At 40.8% G+C, this 19,214-nt stretch overlaps 1 protein-coding gene across 1 annotated transcript; it reads left to right on the top strand.

The window, feature by feature from the left end:
• The first annotated feature begins 98 nt into the window (after nt 1-98).
• CDNF (cerebral dopamine neurotrophic factor) lies at nt 99-18,278 on the top strand. The gene is made up of 4 exons (XM_061126271.1): nt 99-294; nt 11,316-11,443; nt 12,538-12,679; nt 17,515-18,278. Exons 1-4 carry the CDS (start codon nt 180-182, stop codon nt 17,691-17,693), a joined length of 564 nt encoding a protein of 187 aa, XP_060982254.1. The 5' UTR covers nt 99-179; the 3' UTR covers nt 17,694-18,278.
• The last annotated feature ends 936 nt before the right edge of the window (nt 18,279-19,214 follow it).

Here is a 19,214-nt window from a genome sequence, read left to right as displayed (position 1 = left end):
CCCTTCCATACCCTTTCCTTGAGAGCCAATGGAAACTCACGGTTGAGTTGCGTCATTTGTCCTAGCAACTCCGGGTAGATTCATTGCGTCCCAGGCTCCTCGCCGCGTCGTCCTGCGGGCGATACCCGCGCGGCTGTTCTTTTCGCAGGTGGCGAGGAGTTTGAAACTGCTGGCTCAACATGTGGTGCGGCGGCGCAGCCGCGATGGTGGCCTTTTGCGCCGGACTTTGGGTCTCTAACCCGGGGCGGGTGCAGGGCCAGGAGGCCTGGGGGATCCCGGGCGCCGACTGTGAAGGTGAGCGGTGTGAGACCTGCTTGCATGGCGGTGGCACCAGGTCACAGCGCAGCTGTTGTTAGCTTTGGCGTCTCCCAGCCTTGGCTATAAATAACATTTCACTCAGGAATGCGGGCCCTGGCCCTGGTTTCTGATCGCCTTCGTCCAAGCCTAGGCAAAAGTTCGAGCTGGGCCCAGTGACACCGTCAGACTGCGTTCTTGGTCTTGCTCTATTAAACCGCCGCCGTCAAAGCTGGTGCGTTTGGATTTGGACTCGATTTTGTGCACACACGTCTAGCTGTACAGGCACGTGCTGCCCTAACCCGCAACACTTGTGTTTACACAGAAGTCTTTCAAGTCCAAATTAGTTTGTAACTCCCAAAAAGACAAAACGTGACAAACTGTCTGTAATTGAGGTGAAATGGCTTAAATCAGAGGAGAGAATTAACATTTGTTAGGACTTCACATGGAAAAAGCAATGACACCCCACTCCAGTACTCTTGCCTGAAAAATCCCTTGTACTGAGAAGCCTGGTAGGGTGTAGTCCATGGGGTCGCCAAGAGTCAGACACGACTGAGCGACTTCACTTTCACTTTTCACTTTCATGCATTGGAGAAGGAAATGGCAACCCACTCCAGTGTTGTTGCCTGGAGAATCCCAGGGATGAGGAGCCTGGTGGGCTGCCGTCTATGGGGTCACACAGAGTCGGACACGACTGAAGTGACTTAGCAGCAGTAGCAGCAGCAGGACTTCACAGGGAAAAGGTGCTTTACAAAGGAGTACTTTAACTCGTTAGAAAGAGGAGGAATACAGAAGAATCAGTCCTTTTCTGTTCACAGAATCTCCTCTGTGGACTTGCAGCTACAATATGTGGGTCTACGTCCCACTCGGCCTTCTGGATCCAACTGGCACTGTACCTGGTTCTTGAAAAATCAAGGTGATAATACCTATCTCAGAGGGCTGTTAATGAGATCAAAGAAGGTAATTAGCTGTGCTGGTTCCTCCCTCTCTGGGTTTTACTTGTGGCTCAGCTGGTAAAGAATCCGCCTGCAATGCGGGAGACCTGGGTTCGATGCCTGGATTGGGAAGATCCCCTGGAGAAGGGAAAGGCTACCCACTCCAGTATTCTGGCCAGGAGAATTCCATGGACTGTATAGTCTATGGCATCGCAAAGAGTCGGACATGACTGACCGGCTTTCACTTTCACTTAAAATTTCTTCTCTTCATGGCTATGATACTGCTTTCCCCCTGCTTTTGCTTCCTGTCTCTGTGTGCATTTGTTTGACAGTATCTTTGTAAGTTTCTAATTCTCTAGCCATGGCTTCAATGTTAGAATTTTCCAGAATTCCACCCTCTGCCCTCCTGTCTTCTCAGTCTACACACTCTTCTGTGCAATTGGAATTGACCTTCCCATAGTCTGATTAATCCCAGATGTTTATACCTACCCAACCTCCTTTCTGGAGTCCCAGACCTTGCATCCAATTGACAACTGAACACCTCTACTTAGATATCTTCTACTTCAAACTCAACAGAGTCACAAACCAAAGTTACTTTCTGCTCTCCTTCTCAGTCCCCCAAGTCTGTTATGCTATGACACCAGTGTATAACTAGTCCACTAGACTAGACTTCTCTCCCTGATCCCCTAAACCCATAAACACTGGGGCTACTGATTCTACCTTCTGATTGACTCTGCTTCCTTCTTCTGCCCAGCTCCAGTGCCTTGTTACCAACATTCACCATTTTCAGCTGCCACAATTGCATCCTTCCCCTAGATGGTGATCATGTAATTCCCATATGTAGTATATTTTACTGATCTTCCAACTTCGTCCAGGGAGGTGCCTCCCTTTTGTATCTAGTACATGTCTCATAGTGTTGAGAAATCATTTTGGCTTCCTCCATGTGTGCCTTCCTTGACAGTCAAGACTGTTTCTCTTCCCAGACCATCTCCAGCAGTTACCATGGTGCATAGTTCAATTCTGTTGAACATGTGTTATATAGTGCTTCAATAACAGGTTACATAGCTTTTAGTGAGTCAAAAGTATATCATTCAAAGTGCAAGTTAGAATTCCCAACTTCCATCATCTAGGCAATACATTGACAGAGCAACAGTTGAAGTGTGGATATCATTTGAAGGTGTATTTGAGAATAGAGAAGGAGCTTTGAGACATCAGAACACAGGGTTTCTTTTGCAGGAAGAGGAGAATCAGAGGAAACCAGAAAGCTTTAAAGATGGTTTTTGCATTGATCACTACAGCAGGTATCTCCTTTGCATACTCGGTCTATTTGCTAATTAAACTTAGCAAAATGCATGTTTTCCACATTCTATCAGTAACACTCAGCACAACTGATCAGTCAGTCCCTCCCTTTTAACACTTTCTTCACTGTCTCCTGGGACACACTCATTCTTTGTTCTCATCCTACCTTATTGGCTTCTTATTTCAGTCTTTTCCAGTTCTTTACATCTTTTCAACTCCTACACAATGGAGTTACATCACACTGAGACCTGGGATCTCTCCCTATCCTGTGGTCTCATCCTTTAGCACCATTTTACTGTTCAGTTCAGGCGCTCAGTCATGTCCGACTCTTTGCAACCCCATGGACTGCATCAGGCTGGGCCTCCCTGTCCATCACCAACTCCCGGAGTTTACTCAAACTCACGTCCATTGAGCCATCCAACCATCTCATCCTCTGTTGTCCCCTTCTCCTGCCGCCTTCAATCTTTCCCAGCATCAGGGTCTTTTCTAATGACTCAGTTCTTTGCACCAGGTAGCCAAAGTATTGGAGTTTCAGTTTCAGCTTTAGCATCAGTCCTTCCAATGAATATTCAGAACTGATCTCCTTTAGGATTGACCGGTTGGATCTGCTTTCTGTCCAAGGGACTCTCAAGTCTTCTCCAACACCACAGTTCAAAAGCATCAATTCTTCAGTGCTCAGCTTTCTTAATAGTCCAACTCTCACATCCATACATGACTACTGGAAAAACCATAGCTTTGACTAGACAGACCTTTGTTGGCAAAGTAATGTCTCTGCTTTTTAATATACTATCTAGGTTGGTCATAACTTTTCTTCCAAGGAGCAAGCATCTTTTAATTTCATGGCTGCAGTCACCATCTGCAGTGATTTTGGAGCCCCCAAAAATAAAGTCTGACACTGTTTCCACTGTTTGCCCATCTATTTGCCATGAAATAATGGGACCAGATGCCATGATCTTAGTTTTCTGAATGTGGGACTTTAAGTCAACTTTTTCACTCTCCTCTTTCACTTTCATCAAGAGGCTCTTTAGTTCTTCTTCGCTCTCTGCCATAAGGGTGGTGTCATCTGCATATCTGAAGTTATTGATATTTCTCCCAGCAGTCTTGCTTCCAGCTTGTGCTTCATCCAGTCAAGTGTTTCTCGTGATGTACTCAGCATATAATTTAAATAAACAGGGTGACAACATACAGCCTTGACGTACTCCTTTCCCAATTTGGAACCAGTCTGTTGTTCCATGTCCAGTTCTAACTGTTGCTTCTTGACCTGCCTACAGATTTCTCAGGAGGCAGGTCAAGTGGTCTGGTATTCCCATCTCTTTAAGAATTTTCCACAGTTTGTTGTGATCCACACAGTCAAAGGCTTTGGCATAGTCAATAAAGCTGAAGTAGATGTTTTTCTGGAACTCTCTTGCTTTTTCAATGATCCTTTTCTGTCCTTTATTGTGCCAATCTTTGCATGAAATGTTCCCTTGGTATCTCTAATTTTCTTGAAGAGATATCTAGTCTTTCCCATTCTATTGGTTTCTTCTATTTCTTTGCATTGATCACTGAGGAAGGCTTTCTTATCTCTCCTTGCTATTCTTTGGAACTCTGCATTCAAACGGTATGTCTTTCCTTTTCTCCTTTGCCTTTCGCTTCTCTTCTTTTCATAGCTATTTGTAAGGCCTTTTTGCCTTTTCAGAAAACCATTTTGCCTTTTTGCATTTCTCTTTCTTTGGGATGGTCTTCATCATTGCCTCCTGTACAGTGTCATGAACCTCCATCCATAGTTCTTCAGGCACTCTATCAGATCTAATCCCTTGACTCTATTTGTCACTTCCACTGTACAGTCATAAGGGGTTTGATTTAGGTCATACCCGAATGGTCTAGTGGTTTTTCCTACCTTCTTCAATTTCAGTCTGAATTTGGCAATAAGGGGTTCATGATCTGAGCCACAGTCAGCTCCCAGTCTTGTTTTTGCTGACTGTATTGAACTTCTCCATCTTTGGCTGCAAAGAGTATAATCATATAACTCCAGATGTACATACCTAGCTGCTCCTTACTGTTTGTGGTGTCAAATAGTGTATTAGTGTTCTCTAGAGAAACAGATGAAGAAGATACATACATATATACGTACAGATAGATTTATTATAAGGAATGGCTCTCCTGATTACGGAGACTGAGATATCTAAAGTCTGTATTGTGGGCCAACAGGCTGGGGTCCCAGGAAAGTTGATGGTGCATTATTAAGCGGTCTGCTGGAGAAATCCCTCATGTTTGGGAAGGGCAATCATTTTTGTTCTATTCAGGCCTTCAGCTGATTGGAAGAGGCTTATCCATATCATGGAGGGCAATCCGTTTACCTAGAGTTCATGGATCTAAATGTTAATCTCATTCAAAAACACTTTCCAAGTGGATGCATATAAAATTAGTTGTCACAGTTGTCTAGAAGTATCTCAAACTTCACTGAAGTACGTCTAGACTTAATTCCTGGGACTTCCCTGGTGGGTCCAGTGGCTAAGACTCTGGTTTCCCAGTGCAGGAGGCCTAGGTTTGATCCCAGGTCAGGGAACTAGATCCCACATGCTGCAACTAAGACCTGATGCAGTCAAATAAATAAAAATACATTAAAAAAAGACTGAATTCCTGCTGAGCTTCCCAGTTTAGCAAATGGCAAACTCCATTCTTATAGTATCTCAGGCCAAAATCCTTGAAGTCATTCTTGACTTTTGTCTCTGCCCACACCTCTGTGCCTCTCGCATGCCACATCTAATCCATTAGTAAATTCTTTTGGCTTTGCCTTCAAAATACATCCAGCATCTCATCACCTCCAAGGCTCCCACCTTGGTCCAAGATAGGCAGCTATTTTAAGAACCTCCAAACTGTTCTAGCTCCTTTCCTTCTTGTCCCCCTGCCAGCTATTCTCTGAAAAACCTCCAGAGGCATAATTTAAAAGTCATGTCAGACCACTGCACTCTTCTCAAAACCTTTAATGGCGTCCCTTCTCAGAGCAGGACCCAGGGTCCCTACCATGGCCCCAAGGCCCTAGGTGACCTGGCATGCTGCTGTTTATTTGACCTCATTTTCTACTACCCTCCCTCTTCATCACTCTACTTCCCCAATATTGGTTCCCTGACTGTTCCTGGTGCTGCCAAGGACACCCCTGCCCTATTCTTCCTTCTGCCTGGAGAGTTTCTCCCCAGCAGTACACTTAATCTGTTTTCCCATTTGCTTATTCCCTTGTGCTCAAATACAACTTTATCTGAGAGACCTTCCCTGACCACCCCATTTAGAATAATACTATTACCCTGTCACCCTCTATCCTACTTACCAAGTTGATGTTCCTTCATAGCCACAAGAGACTTTTATTTATTCACTAGAATGTGATCCTTGAGAGTAGGAACTTTGTTTTTCCAACAGCCTATAGAATACTGTCAGGCACTTACTAATTGCTCAATAAATGTTTGTTAAACCCACAACATGGCTATTATATTTAGTGTTCTGTTCTTATTAAATAGCATAACAATCATGTTCTAAAAATGGACATTTCTGGCCCTTCAGCTGAAAACAACTAAAAACACTGGATAAAATGAAAAATATGAAGTGTAAGTTAGGAAGGCCTTGTTGTTTGTTGTTTAGTTGCTAAGTCGTGTCTGACGGTTTTGCAACCCCATGGACTGTACCCTGCTAGGCTCCTCTGACCATGGTATTTTCCCAGGCAAGAATACTGGAGTGGATTACCATGTCCTTCTCCAGGAGATCTTCCCGACCCAGGGATGGAACCTGTGTCTCCTGCATTGACAGGTGAGTTCTTTACCACTAAGCCACCAGGGAAGCCCAGGAAGGCATACTCAGAGGCCAAAACCAATGTGAAAATGGGAACTAAAAGCAGTAAAGGCACCCCTGAGGCTGGGAGTTTTCTTAAGAGTATTTGCCACCCAGGCGATTGGAACTTAGATTTTTCATGGCTATAAAGTAAAAAGAATGAATACAATAAAAAGGAAGGATAAAGATATAGCCCAGAACCTTCTCAAGTTAGGCACATAATAACTGGATCCTCCTCTGATTAGTTTGAAACCCTAGAGAGCTAGACCTTCATTATAAAAAGTGACCTGGAAATAACCACAACTCTACCACCATCTCTAGAGACTAAAGGGAATTGTAGTACTTGAGCTTTTTTACTGAATAAAAAGGGAAAACAAAAAATACCTCCTAATCACTCATACTCACAAGCTACCACACATATGCACTGAAGTCCAAATGTACACAGCCAACCTGGGTGATCCAAAACATCTCAAACTGACAATTTAGTCTAAAGGGATTTCAAGTAGGTATGAGCAAATGTTAGTCTCACTGATAGGAATCTGCCTTCAACCCAGTCCCACAAAATTCTAATAATTCCAACAAAGTTCTCAGAAAGAAAGCTCACGATTAGAAAAATCACAAGCACATGGGAAGAAGAGCATCCTAAGTGGCAGCCGGTTGAGACGAGACGGAGGCAGCATACCTGGAAAGGCTTTGGGGATGAGCATTATCAGGCACAGAATATAAACTGCATTATATGTATAAACTGTATTATATGTAAAGAAATGAAGGGATTGAAAATATGAATAAAGGACAGGAGACTATTAAAAATATTTCCAACATATGTTTAAAAGAACCAAATAAACATACACAAACAGAAATTAGTAGGATTAGGACTTCCCTGGTGGTTCAGTGTTGGAGAGTCCACCTGCCGAAGCAGGGGACATGGGTTTGATCCCTGGTTTGGAAAGATTCCACATGCCTCAGAGCAACTGAGCCCATGTGCCACAACTACTAAGCCCACGAGCGCAACTTCTGAGGCCTGTGTACCTAGAGCCCATGCTCTGCAATAAGAGAAACCACTGCAATGAGAAGCCCAGGCACTGAAACTAGAGAACACCCACACGCAGCAACGAAGACCCGGCCCAGCCAACAAATAAAAATAAATCAATAAATAAAAATAAGTGGGACTAACAGTGGATTAGACAGAGCTGAGAAAAAGAATTAGAGAGTTGAAGACTGAAGAAATTGTCAAGAAGGAATCACTGAGTGATTCCGAGAATAAAAATACAAAACAGAGATAAAGGTACAATGTGGTTCAAGAGAAAAATTCCCACATATGTTAAGTGGACTTCCAGAAGGAGAAGGGAGAGGTATGGGTGGAGCAAAAGAGATGATAACTCATTTTTGCAAGCTGATAAAAATCAGCCATCCACAGATTTTGAAGTCCAGCATATTCCAAACAGTATAAATGAAAATAATTCCACATCTAACCTCATCAGAAGGAAACTGAAAAACACAAAAGGAAAATCTTAAGCACAGAAAAAGAAGACTGGTAAAACTTCAAAGGAATGGTAGTTAGATTGTCAGATGATTCAACATTGAAAGGCCTTAAGTCACAGCTAATTAATATTAAATAGTATAGCCAGGATTTGGGCCCAGAAAGTTTGACTTCAGAGCCCAAGCACTGAATCACTACTAAACCGCCTCTGAGTATGGAGTTGGGAACTAATTTATTCAAGGCAGTAGTAAAAATAAAATTGGAATGATGAAGTTTAGCCTACATTTATTCAAGAACTTCTGGTTATTCTTAAAGTCTCAATGCATTATAACATGTATCTTATTCCTAGGTAGCAATTCCCCCTGGTCCTGGCACCAGCAAGACTAATCTGGTGTCTTTTTTTCCATCCAAAATAAAGTGGAACAGATAATGTGGGACCAACTTCAGTTCTAGAAGGTGTGGATGGAACTGCTGAAAACAATGTTCCTAGTTTACTAATTAGTTAGTTTAATAATTTTAACTAATTAGTTACTAATTAGTTTAATAATTTCACTAGCCTGATTTTAAACTTTATCATTATCTTAAAAAAAAAGTTGTAGCTCTTTTCCTGCGGGTGGCATTGTTATATTTTTTAAGTACTAAGTTGTAAATACTCAAGTTAGAAGACAAAGATTGTTGCCGTTGTTCAGTTGCTAAGTCGTGTCTGACTCTTTGCGACCCCATGAACTGCAGCATGGCAGGCTTCCCTGTCCTTACAAAGATTGTAAGGCTACATCAAAATATCCAACCAAACGCTTTTTACAGGAGATGGGTTTGGGCAAAAGAAATCCTTCTCTTCTACAGAAAAACCTATAATAAATATTTAAAACTAAAAATAGAAGAGACTTGGAAACTTTTTTTAAATTATAAAATTTATTTTAGAGTGATTTTCTTAAAGAAGAGTGGAGAAATGGGATGGTGTTTTGTGTTGGGGAGGGGTGTTGCGGGAGATTCTGTTGCTTTTAAGATGTGAGAATTAGTAGCATGTTCAAGGGAACAATACAGGAAAAGACAGAGGCCAGAGGTGCAGGAGCAGGGAGCTGATAGATCTACTTAGCAGGTGGAAGAGTTGTCACACTTCACTCATAGAATTAAAGTAGACTCTGCTGGGACAAGTGCAGTAGAGGCGGTGACAGAGGCAAATGAGAGTTCTCTTTTGTTGCTTTCTTTTGCCCCTTGAAGAAATGGAAAGCAGGATCAACCATGACGATGGGGTGGAGGTGTTAGGCAAGGCTTGCTAGAGAGCTGCTGTGTAGTCGTCCTTTTGGGAGTGGGAGAGAGTGTGGGTGAGGGCCACGCAGTGGGATTGTTGGCCACACTGGTGGCTCATTGAAATCAGCAGTCATGAGTTAACAGCAAGACCAGCGAGCCTGGTGGTGCAGTTTCCTCCAGCCGTGTTAAGTGAGTGTAGGTGTCAAGTGGGTGGAAAGAGGTTTCGACCAGCGTTAAGATTTTGCTGGGTAAGTCCAACAAAGGAAAGAGATACAAGGGAGTTGAATTTGTGTGAAAAGGAGTGATTATAATGTTGAACCACAGAATCTGAGCTGGGTGAGGAAGCATGGTGGAAAGGTAGCTGAACCAATGTAACCTGGCGAGGTCAGAGAATTGTTGGTGCTGGGATGTTAGAGGGTGTGAGCCGGGAAGATGGGAGATGAAGATCAGACAATGGAATGTTTCCACTGAGAATACAGAGGAGTTATAGCAACTGATAATGACTGGACCTAAGGGTATGACCACAGCAAAAATGTGTTTGGAGTATTAATCCTTTGTCAGTTATATAAGTTGTAAATACCCTCCTCGTTTGTGGCTTGTCTTATCATTTGCTTATGATTTATTCTGCATTTACAGAAGTGGTTAATTTTGATGTAATTAAATGTACAGCCTCTGGTTTGGTATCGTCTTTAAGCAATTCTTCCTTATCCTGATGCCATGAAGAAGATGCTTTCCTCTAAAACTTGTTTTGTGGCTTTTCTCTTATGTCTTTATTCTCCTGGGATTCACATTTGTGTCATTTCCAATAGGGATCTAAGTTGATCTTTTCCCATGGTATATGGTCTGAGTATCATTTATTGACTTGTGCATTTTTTCCCCCACTGATTTTTAACATTGCTTCCAGCCTATACCAAGTTCCTCTAGATTTCTGGATTTGTTTCTAGTCTCACTTTTGTTCCAGTGGCTTTTTTTCTGCACCAGTCCCATCATATTTTAAATACTATAGCTTTAGAATTATCTTGATATCAGTAAGATCTACTCCCCAAGTTCCTTCTTCAGAAATTTCTTGGCTTTCATTTGCTCTTGTTTTTTCATATGTATTTTTGGATCAGTTCGTCAAATCTGATTTGACAAAACCTTTTGGAATTTTTAATGAGCCCTGGTGGCTCAGCAGTAGATCATCTGCCTGCAATGCAAGAGATGGGGGAGACATGAGTCTGATCACTGGGTCAGGAAGATCCCTTAGAGAAGGAAATGGCAACCACTCCAGTATTCTTGCCAGGGAAATCCCATGGAAAGAGAAGCCTGGTGGACTACAGTTCATAGGGTTGTAAAGAGTTGGACACGACTAAGTGACTAAATAACAACCATAGAATTTGCTGCTCTTCCTTATGATATTCCCCTAAAATTCTCTTTCTAATATTAGGGCTGCTTTGTTCCAGCACAAGCTCTGGTCTCCATCTCCTTTTCAGCTTGCTTGAACTACACACCTGCCCCTTTGAGCTAGCAACATGGGAAAGCAGCTCCTCCTGTTGCAGAGTAACCTAGTGGATGAGGCTGTGGACCGGAGTGAGACCTCCTGGGGTCAAATTGCCTCATCCATTTACTGGGCAAGTTCATTGGTCTCTCTCTGACTCAGCCTCTTCATCTGTAAAATAGAGGTAGAAATGTATCTACATCAGAGCTCTGATCTGAGACTGGAATGAGTTCATCCACATAAAGTACTCACAATGGTGCCAACAGCCAGTTACTAGGGTTGTTCTTTTGCCTGTGCCTCTTCTGATCATCATCTCTTCCCTAACTTTGGACCCTGGGACTGAATATGATTGTTTAGATAGGGGTTCAAACTGGAACAAAGACACAGATGCAGACTACCAAGGAGCTTCATTCAAGACACATACTTGTGGTTCTTCTCTGTGCTTTACCAAAGCTGTCCCTAGCATCATGTCCCAGAGGAGGCTGGCTATAGGTTCCTTTAGGGTTAGTGACATTCTCACATTAGGTGGGAAATTCTCATATTTGAGAGTGGAACTTGGTTTCACAGACTGGATTGATTCAATAAGCTTATGATATTCAAGGCCCAATACTAAGCTAATACGTACAGACCCCAAACCATTCTTACCTATAATATGAATTTGTTGTCACAATGCACTGAATCATACTTTTTTATTTGGTGGGAGAGACATGTACGTAGGTGTGGTAGTGGTGATATTGTACATAAATACACAAATACATAATTTCTTTGTTCCTTATAGTATGTCAAGAATTCTTGAACCGATTCTACAACTCTCTGATAGCCAGAGGAGTCAACTTTTCTCTGGACACCATAGAAAAAGAATTGATCAACTTTTGCTTGGATGTCAAAGGAAAAGAAAACCGCCTGGTATGGTAAATTTTCACCTTTCATTTCCCCCCTGTGCTTGGAGAAAACTGCTAACTGTTTCATTTCTTATCTTGAGTTTAATGTTCTCCTGTTTGGATGCTTGCCCCAAGCATGTTCCCTGTAGAAGGCCAGCAAAAATTGATCTTTCAGGAAAATGGAGTCAATGTATTTTCACCTAGAATATGTCTGGTTTCATTTGGCTTTTTGGAAAAAACACAGGCAACCAATTCCATGATTGCTTAAATGAAATTATTTACTATACAATTGAATTCCTAATGAGAATTTATTTACTGTCCTAAGTGTGGGTAGACTTTACATTTCTAATCAAGACAATTAGTGAAACCTATCAATATATTTTTACATCATTATTTATGCATAATTAATGAAGTATTTTTATTATCTTGAAATGGTGTTTCCTGGGTAAACACAAATGACTTGTTCCAATATACTGTCTTTATAGCACTAAAGACAATTTAGTGCAATTTGGGGCCAATTTGCTTTGCCTAAAATTGTCGTATTGAGTTTGTCAGTTAAATTCGCCTTGTTAACTGCTCATCACTGACACACTATAAAAATCTCAGTGTTGTCTGCACCATTAAGTTTTATATTTTTAAATGTAAAATGCTTTTCAGGTAGCTTGAAAGGCAGTATAACATGATGGAACAGGGCATGGACCCCAGAGCCAGAAGGCTGGATTTTTAAATTAATTCAGTCTCTTCTACTTGCTGGTTGGGTGACCTACAGTTGGCTTGGGTGTGAAATAGGGAAAGTTCTAGTACTAATGTCACAGGCTTGTTATGAGAATTAAATACATCAATATCTTTAAAGCCCTGAGAGCAGCATCTGACATAGACAAGACATTTAGCAACTATTATCTCTTATCATTAGTCTTTAAGTTTAATGTGAATTTTAGGGCACTTCTAATTAGGCTGATCATGGGAATGGAGTCATTGTTTTCCTGTGTCTTAGTGAGTAGGGGTTAAATTTAAGATCTGGGCCATGAAAACTAGGTTAACCTCTTTCTCACTTCTTTAAATTTTACTGCTTGCTTTTTCCAGTGTCTGGGACCCTAAATTCTCTTTGTTCCCCTTCAGTGCTACTATCTAGGAGCAACAAAAGATGCCGCTACTAAGATCCTAAGTGAGGTCACTCGCCCGATGAGTGTGCACATGCCTGCCGCAAAGATATGTGAGAAGCTGAAGAAGATGGACAGTCAGATCTGTGAGCTGAAATATGGTATAATGGAGTTTAATGTTTTCCCCCAAATGTCCAGTGTATTGCCAGTTCCCTAAACATGGGGCCAGGTTTCTCAACAATCAGTGTTAGAAGAAAAGGAATTCTATACTTGCTAATAGGATACTGGTCTACTGGATGGTGTCCAGTGTTGTCTGAGCTTCTTTCACGAAAGAAAAGTGAATTCTGGCACAATCAGCATTAGGTGAAACTGCCCACCCAAATGGCAAAATTCAAACTCTTAAATCACCAAGACATTTTCAACTACATATGTCAAGGAAAAGTTCAAAATATCAAGGGAGGGGTTCAAACTCTGCCCTTTCAATGCAGGGGGCATGGGTTGCATCCCTGATCAGGAAACTAAGATCCCACATGCCATGTGGTATGGCCAATTAAAACAAAAAAAAATCAAGGGAGCAGCTATTCATGGTGAATTAGCTCTTGGTAACCTATTAAGACCAAAGGTGCATCTACTCAAAGGTAATATAAGGACCCTGAAGTTTTAAATGGGGCTCTAATATTCTTCCTAGGTCTAACACTCTGCCAGGTTTAACTTTTAGGAAATAGGTTAATCACATCAAATCAGATTTTGCCTGATGAAATAGACTTATCAAGGGTGCCAAAAATAAACACCCAGAAAAGGAAGATGTCCTATTTAAAACGTTATCCTTGGCCTTATAAATTTTACATACATATATCTATTCTTATACAGATAATTTGTATCTGGGCCAGCCTTTGGGGTAGATGGAAAGGACTTATAGAAGGCTGGGGAATTCCGCCTTTAGCCTATCCTTTAACCCCTGAAGTTCCACCAGGAAAAGTCCATTTCTTTTGTTTATGTCATTGTTTCACCTTACATACGTGGTGTAGTATTTTAAACTACCTAAGTAATTAGCACCCAACTCCGAATCATTAATACTTTAGTCTTATTTTTCAACATAGCTGTGTAATATGCCTGTGTGCCATAGCTACACATCTGGCTTTAAAAAGATCTAATATCTGGAAGATATCAAAGACAACCTGTTTCTCAAATGGGCAAGGGCAAGCCCTAACTTACAGGGTGGTGATGATGGACTAGCATCTTTTTCTTGGCTTTCAAGTAATGAAGTAGAAGGAGGAATCACTGAGTCCATAGAAAAAACAGTCCCCAAAGGGACAAAACTGTACTGATTCTTTCATTTAGCACATTTCTTTTGAATAATTTCTGCTATGAGCAAGTTATCTTACTGGGCCCCTTGAATAATAGACAAATTCATCAGATATTATTGAGAAGAAATGAATACTTAACTAATGTTTGGACAATGCTGGCCACTAGAGGCCCCTGGGGAGCCATGGACTGGATTTACTTTTGGTATCAACCTTTCCCCTGTAGCTTTAGGGTGCCATAGAGAATTTTCTTTTTAAATTGATATCAAATGATAAGTTCTCTAGAATAACCTGAAGAAACTACCAGCACCTAAAAGAAAGTAATTTTCTCCTTCAACCATTTATCTTGAATAGACCACTAGTTCTAAATTTTTCCCAGCTTCTTTTTGGTGAAAAAGTTGATATTGAACAAGGGCCTTTGAGCTGTGGAATACTAAAATTTGGGCTATAAAAGCTTCTACTCTTAAAGGTATTCTGTCATATCAGCCATGAAATTAACAATCAAGGTAAGTGTAGATTTGGAATATGTTTTCAGTCAGGAAGGTGTTAGTTGGTTTCTAACCTGAGAGGATGTGTCTGCTTTCTCTGTTTTTTTAAAAGAATAGGAATCACTGTTAAAAATTGTAAAGATTCTCGAATTTATGGTTACCGGTGGGGGAAGGGTGGCGGAAAAAGATAGGGAGTTTGGTATTGAGATTTACACACTGCTATATTTAAAATGGATAACCAACAGGGACCCACTGTATAGCACAGGGAACTATGCTCAACGTCATGTGGCAGCCTGGATGAGAGGGAAATTTGGGGAAGAATGAATACATGTATATGTATGGCTGAATCCCTTTCCTGTGTATCTGACACTATCACAATATTGTTAATTGGCTACACTCTAATTGAAATAAAAAGTTTAAATTCAAAATATACACACACATATGTAAGAATTCTCTGGAGCACAGAGTGTAGTGACCCTCCAAATAAAAAGGGCTTTATATACAACTTTCATTTATTTCCAGCTCTACTGAGATGTAATTGACATATAAAAGTGTGTAAGTTTAAGGTGTAAAATCTGTTGATTTGATAAACTTATATATTGTAATATGATTACGTTAGCTAATGTCTCCATCATAATCATGTAATTACCAATTGTGATGGTTAGCGAACAGCTCCATTATATCATCTAATTACCCTTCCTTTTTTGTGATAATATTTAAGCTCTACTCTCTTAGCAACTTTCAGATATACAATACAGCATTATTAACTGTCTTGACCATTTTGTTCTTTCTCAGGACTGCTTTGACTATTCGGGGTCCTTTGTGATTCCATACAAATTTTAGGACTTTTTTTTTTTCTCTCTCTGCAAAAGTGCCACTGGCATTTTAGTAGGGATTACATTGGTTCTATAGATTGCTTTGGATAGTATAGACAATTAATTTTAAAAAAACTTCATGTTGTTTATTTTTGGCTGTGCTGTGGGTCTGTTGCTTTATTCCGGCTTTTCTCTAGTTGTAGTGTGCAGGCTTCCTACTGCGGTGGCTTCTCTTGCTGCAGAGGGCTTCCTGGGCGGCGCAGTGGTAAAGACTCCGACTGCTAATGAAGGAGACTCAGGAGACGTGGGTTCGATCCCTGGGTGGGGAAGATCTCCTGGAGTAAAAAATGGCAACCCACTCCAGTATTCTTGCCTAGCAAATCCCATGGACAGAGGAGCCTGGTGGGCTAGTCTATGGGGTCACAAAGAGTCAGACACGATTAAGCACGCCATACTCAAATACTCAGCTCCTCCTGTTGCAGAACACAGGCTCTGGGCATGTGGACTTCAGTGATTGCAGTGCACAGGCTTGGCAGTCGCACTTGTTGTGCTCTAGAGCAGAGGCTGAATAGTTGTGGCCCATGGGCTCAGCTGCTCCGTGGCATGTGGAATCCTTCTGGATTGAAACTGTGTCCCCTGCATTGGCAGGTGGATTCTTATCCATTGTACCACCAGGGAAGTCTAGTATGGACATTTTGAATTCTTCCAAACCATAAATATGGGATCTATTTCTATTTGTTCGTGTCTTCTTCAATTTCTTTCATCAAAGTCTTGTCATTTTCTGTGTACAGATCTTTGACCCCCTTGATTAAGTTTATTCCTAAGTCTAAAATTCAACTTTTAAATTAGGATATACTTACTGGAAAATTTTGATAAGTCACTTGACAGCTATGTTAGGTTATTAAAAGGCTTTTAAATGCCACATTCTTTTATGTAGGGGTCAAAAAGAAATGCTTCAAAAGATGTCAAACTGAAAAAGTCCTAGGATGCCACTAATTTTTAAAAAATATTAAAAAAATATTTTAGCCACACCATGTAGCATGTGGGATCTTAGTTCCCCAACCCAGGATCAAATCTATGCTCCTTGCAGTGAAAGTGTGTAGTCTCAACCACTGGACAGCCAGAGAAGCCCCAGAACTAATAGTTGAATAAGTCAACTGAAGTGCTGTAGCTATGCGTAAGCATACACCTAGTGGATGGGGAGGTGGGGAGGACACTTTCCTTTGAAAGAGAAAAACTGCCCCTTTCTGATACAGAAATCATAGTCATGAGTATATTATAGATGAGCTTATTTTTTTTTTTCTATTTTTGGGCTTGGCAATAGAGAAGTAGCTGAGTTCTTCACATCCTCTGAAGATAATCTGTAAATAGGGAAACAACAGTCTTGCTAGAGGAGTTAGATGCTGGTGACAGATACTATTGGCAAGAATGTTAGGAACCAGACTGGCTGGTACAGAAGCACCAGCATTAGAGAAGTTGGTATACCCCAAAGGACTGTAAATAAAATCTGTGTGGTTTGGTAATCTCGGTAGAGGACGGGGGTTCAGGTGAGTTTAAGCTGAGATCCAAAATAGCTAAGGATTGGTGAGAATGCTCCTAATTTCATTCATGTGTTTGGGTTTCTTTAAATTTGTATTTAAAAGCTATCTTAAATTCTTTATATTGTATTTATATTCTTTAAATTTATATTTTAAAATTGTATTTAAATTCTTTAAATTTATATTAAAAACTAATTTGTATTAGTGCTTTATAATATATATGCTCATCCGTTTTACCTCAGACATATCTTTCTATAAAAACTGAACCATGGGATTTCCCTGCAGCCTACTGGTTAAGATTTCACTTTCCAATGCAGGGGGTACAAGTTCAATACTTGGTTGGGGAGCTAAGATCCCACATGCCTCACAGCCAAAAAAACAAAACATGAAACAAGCAATATTTTAACAAATTCAATAATGACTTTAAAAATGGTCCACATTAAAAAAAAAACTAAAAGAAAATGTGAACCATAACTTTCTAGTAAATTACAATCCATGGCTTTCAGTTGGCCACTCACACAAGGCCATCCTAAGGCACCACCCTCTTGATTCCCTTCTTTTTTCCTTAAAAGTAGCAATTAGGATGCGGTGCTATTCATTTTACGAATGCTGCATAGGTCCCTGTTTTGCAACAAGTATGATTCCATGGAGAGGAAATCTGATAGATCATGAGTTATCCTAATAGCTTTGTATATGATACATTTTTCTTAGGTATGTCTTGGTTTCCATAGAACTTGGAACCCTTCCCCACTTTGGATCACAGGGTAGACAGTACCAAGATAAGTAACACCATTTGCTTTTCTTAGTTTTTTTTTTTTTTTTAATGTATGCCTTTCCTTTTTGTCATGAAGAAAAGAAACTGGACTTGGCATCAGTGGACCTGTCCAAGATGAGAGTAGCAGAGCTGAAGCAGATACTGCATGGCTGGGGAGAAGAGTGCAGAGCCTGTGCAGAAAAAATCGACTACGTGAATCTCATCAAAGAACTGGCACCCAAGTATGCAGCGACGCACCCCCAAACAGAACTCTGACTCCTGGGAGCCAGCGCACCATTGGCTGTAATTAGTGACAAAATGCCTCTCTAGGATATGGATGCATTGGTTGAGAGGAACCAGGAATTTCAATATGTGTGGTCTCAGACTTTTTGTTTGGATATGACACTTCAGAATTGGTTACCTGGGTTTATAAGTAGAACTGTTAGTATTAGTAGTTTCTTAAATCTGCAGTGTACCAAAACCTACAAGTGCCTTTCTCATAATTTTCTTGTATGTGAATTATCATTGCCTATCTCCTTAAACTGGGAAAAGTGAACCATTGAAAAATCAGTGGAGTAAATTGATTCTAAGTAGGAAGACAGTGCTCAGAAGCTGTCTGTATACTCATTTTTAATTAAATATGTTGGATTAGAGAAAGACAAATATCATATAGTGAAAAGTGAAAGTGAAAATTTCTCAGTTGTGTCCGACTCTTGGTGACCCCATGGACTATACAGTCCTGAAATTCTCCAGCCCCCCCCTTTTTTATATTCCACATATAAGCAATATTATACAACATTTATATTTGCTTATATGTGGAATATTAAAAAAGGGGCACAAATGAACTTATCTACAAAACAGAGTCACAGATGTAGAAAACGGTCTTATGGTTACTGAGGGCGGGTGTGGGGGAAGGATAAATTGGGAGGTTAGGATTTTTTTTGGGGGGGGTAGATTAGGATTGATACACACTCCTATGTATAAAATAGGTAACTAAGAAGAACGTGCTGTGTAGCACAGGGAACTCTACTCAATTACTCTATAATGGGCTACATGGGAGAAGAATTTTTTAAAAAGTGGATGTATGTATGTGTATAACTAATTCACTTTGCTGTAATACCTGAAACTAACACAACGCTGCAAAGCAACTATACTCCAATAAAAAAATATTGGATTGGGACAAAAGAAAAAAAAGATGTTTAGCTTACCTAATTCCTAACTTCAACTCAAATGATGACCTGGTGAAATCAGTTTTTTAAAAAGTAAACTTTGTATTTAACTGTAAATTACTTTATCTTCTGGGGCTTCCCAGGTGACTCAGTGATGAAAAATCCACCTGCCAATACAGGAGACACAGAAGACACAGGTTTGATCCTTGGGTTGGGAAGATCCCCTGAAGTAGGAGATGGCAAACCACTCTAGTATTTTTGCCTGGAGAATCCCATGGACAGTATTCTTGCTTGGAGAACCCCATGGACAGAGGAGCCTGGAGGGCTATAGTCCATGGGGTCGCAAAGAGTTGAACGTGACTGAGCAACTGAGTGCACACACACACACATCTACACTCACACTGTTAACTGAACCAAGCTCAAGGTTGTTTGCCTTTCTTCCTATCACATATTAGACAAGCTTATTTATTTTGACTGTGCTGGGTCTTCATTGAGGTGTGCAGGCTCTCCAGTTGTAGCATGCAGGCTTAGTTGCCCATAGGCATGCGGGATCTTAGTTCCCTGACCAGGGATCGACCCCTCGTCCCCTGCACTGGAACATGGATTCTTAACTGCTGGACCACCCAAA

Source organism: Dama dama, chromosome 23 (genome assembly GCF_033118175.1).
Source record: "Dama dama isolate Ldn47 chromosome 23, ASM3311817v1, whole genome shotgun sequence".
In the NCBI taxonomy this organism is placed as follows: Eukaryota; Metazoa; Chordata; class Mammalia; order Artiodactyla; family Cervidae; genus Dama; species Dama dama.
This window is presented reverse-complemented; position numbering and strand designations above follow the sequence as displayed.

Excerpts from the sequence above, each read along its gene's own strand:
- CDNF (XM_061126271.1), top strand. The coding sequence starts at position 180 with ATGTGGTGCGGCGGCGCAGCCGCGATGGTGGCCTTTTGCGCCGGACTT. Across the intron at positions 295-11,315 it reads CCCGGGCGCCGACTGTGAAG|TATGTCAAGAATTCTTGAAC; the intron begins GTGAGCGGTGTG and ends TGTTCCTTATAG. Across the intron at positions 12,680-17,514 it reads GATCTGTGAGCTGAAATATG|AAAAGAAACTGGACTTGGCA; the intron begins GTATAATGGAGT and ends TTTGTCATGAAG.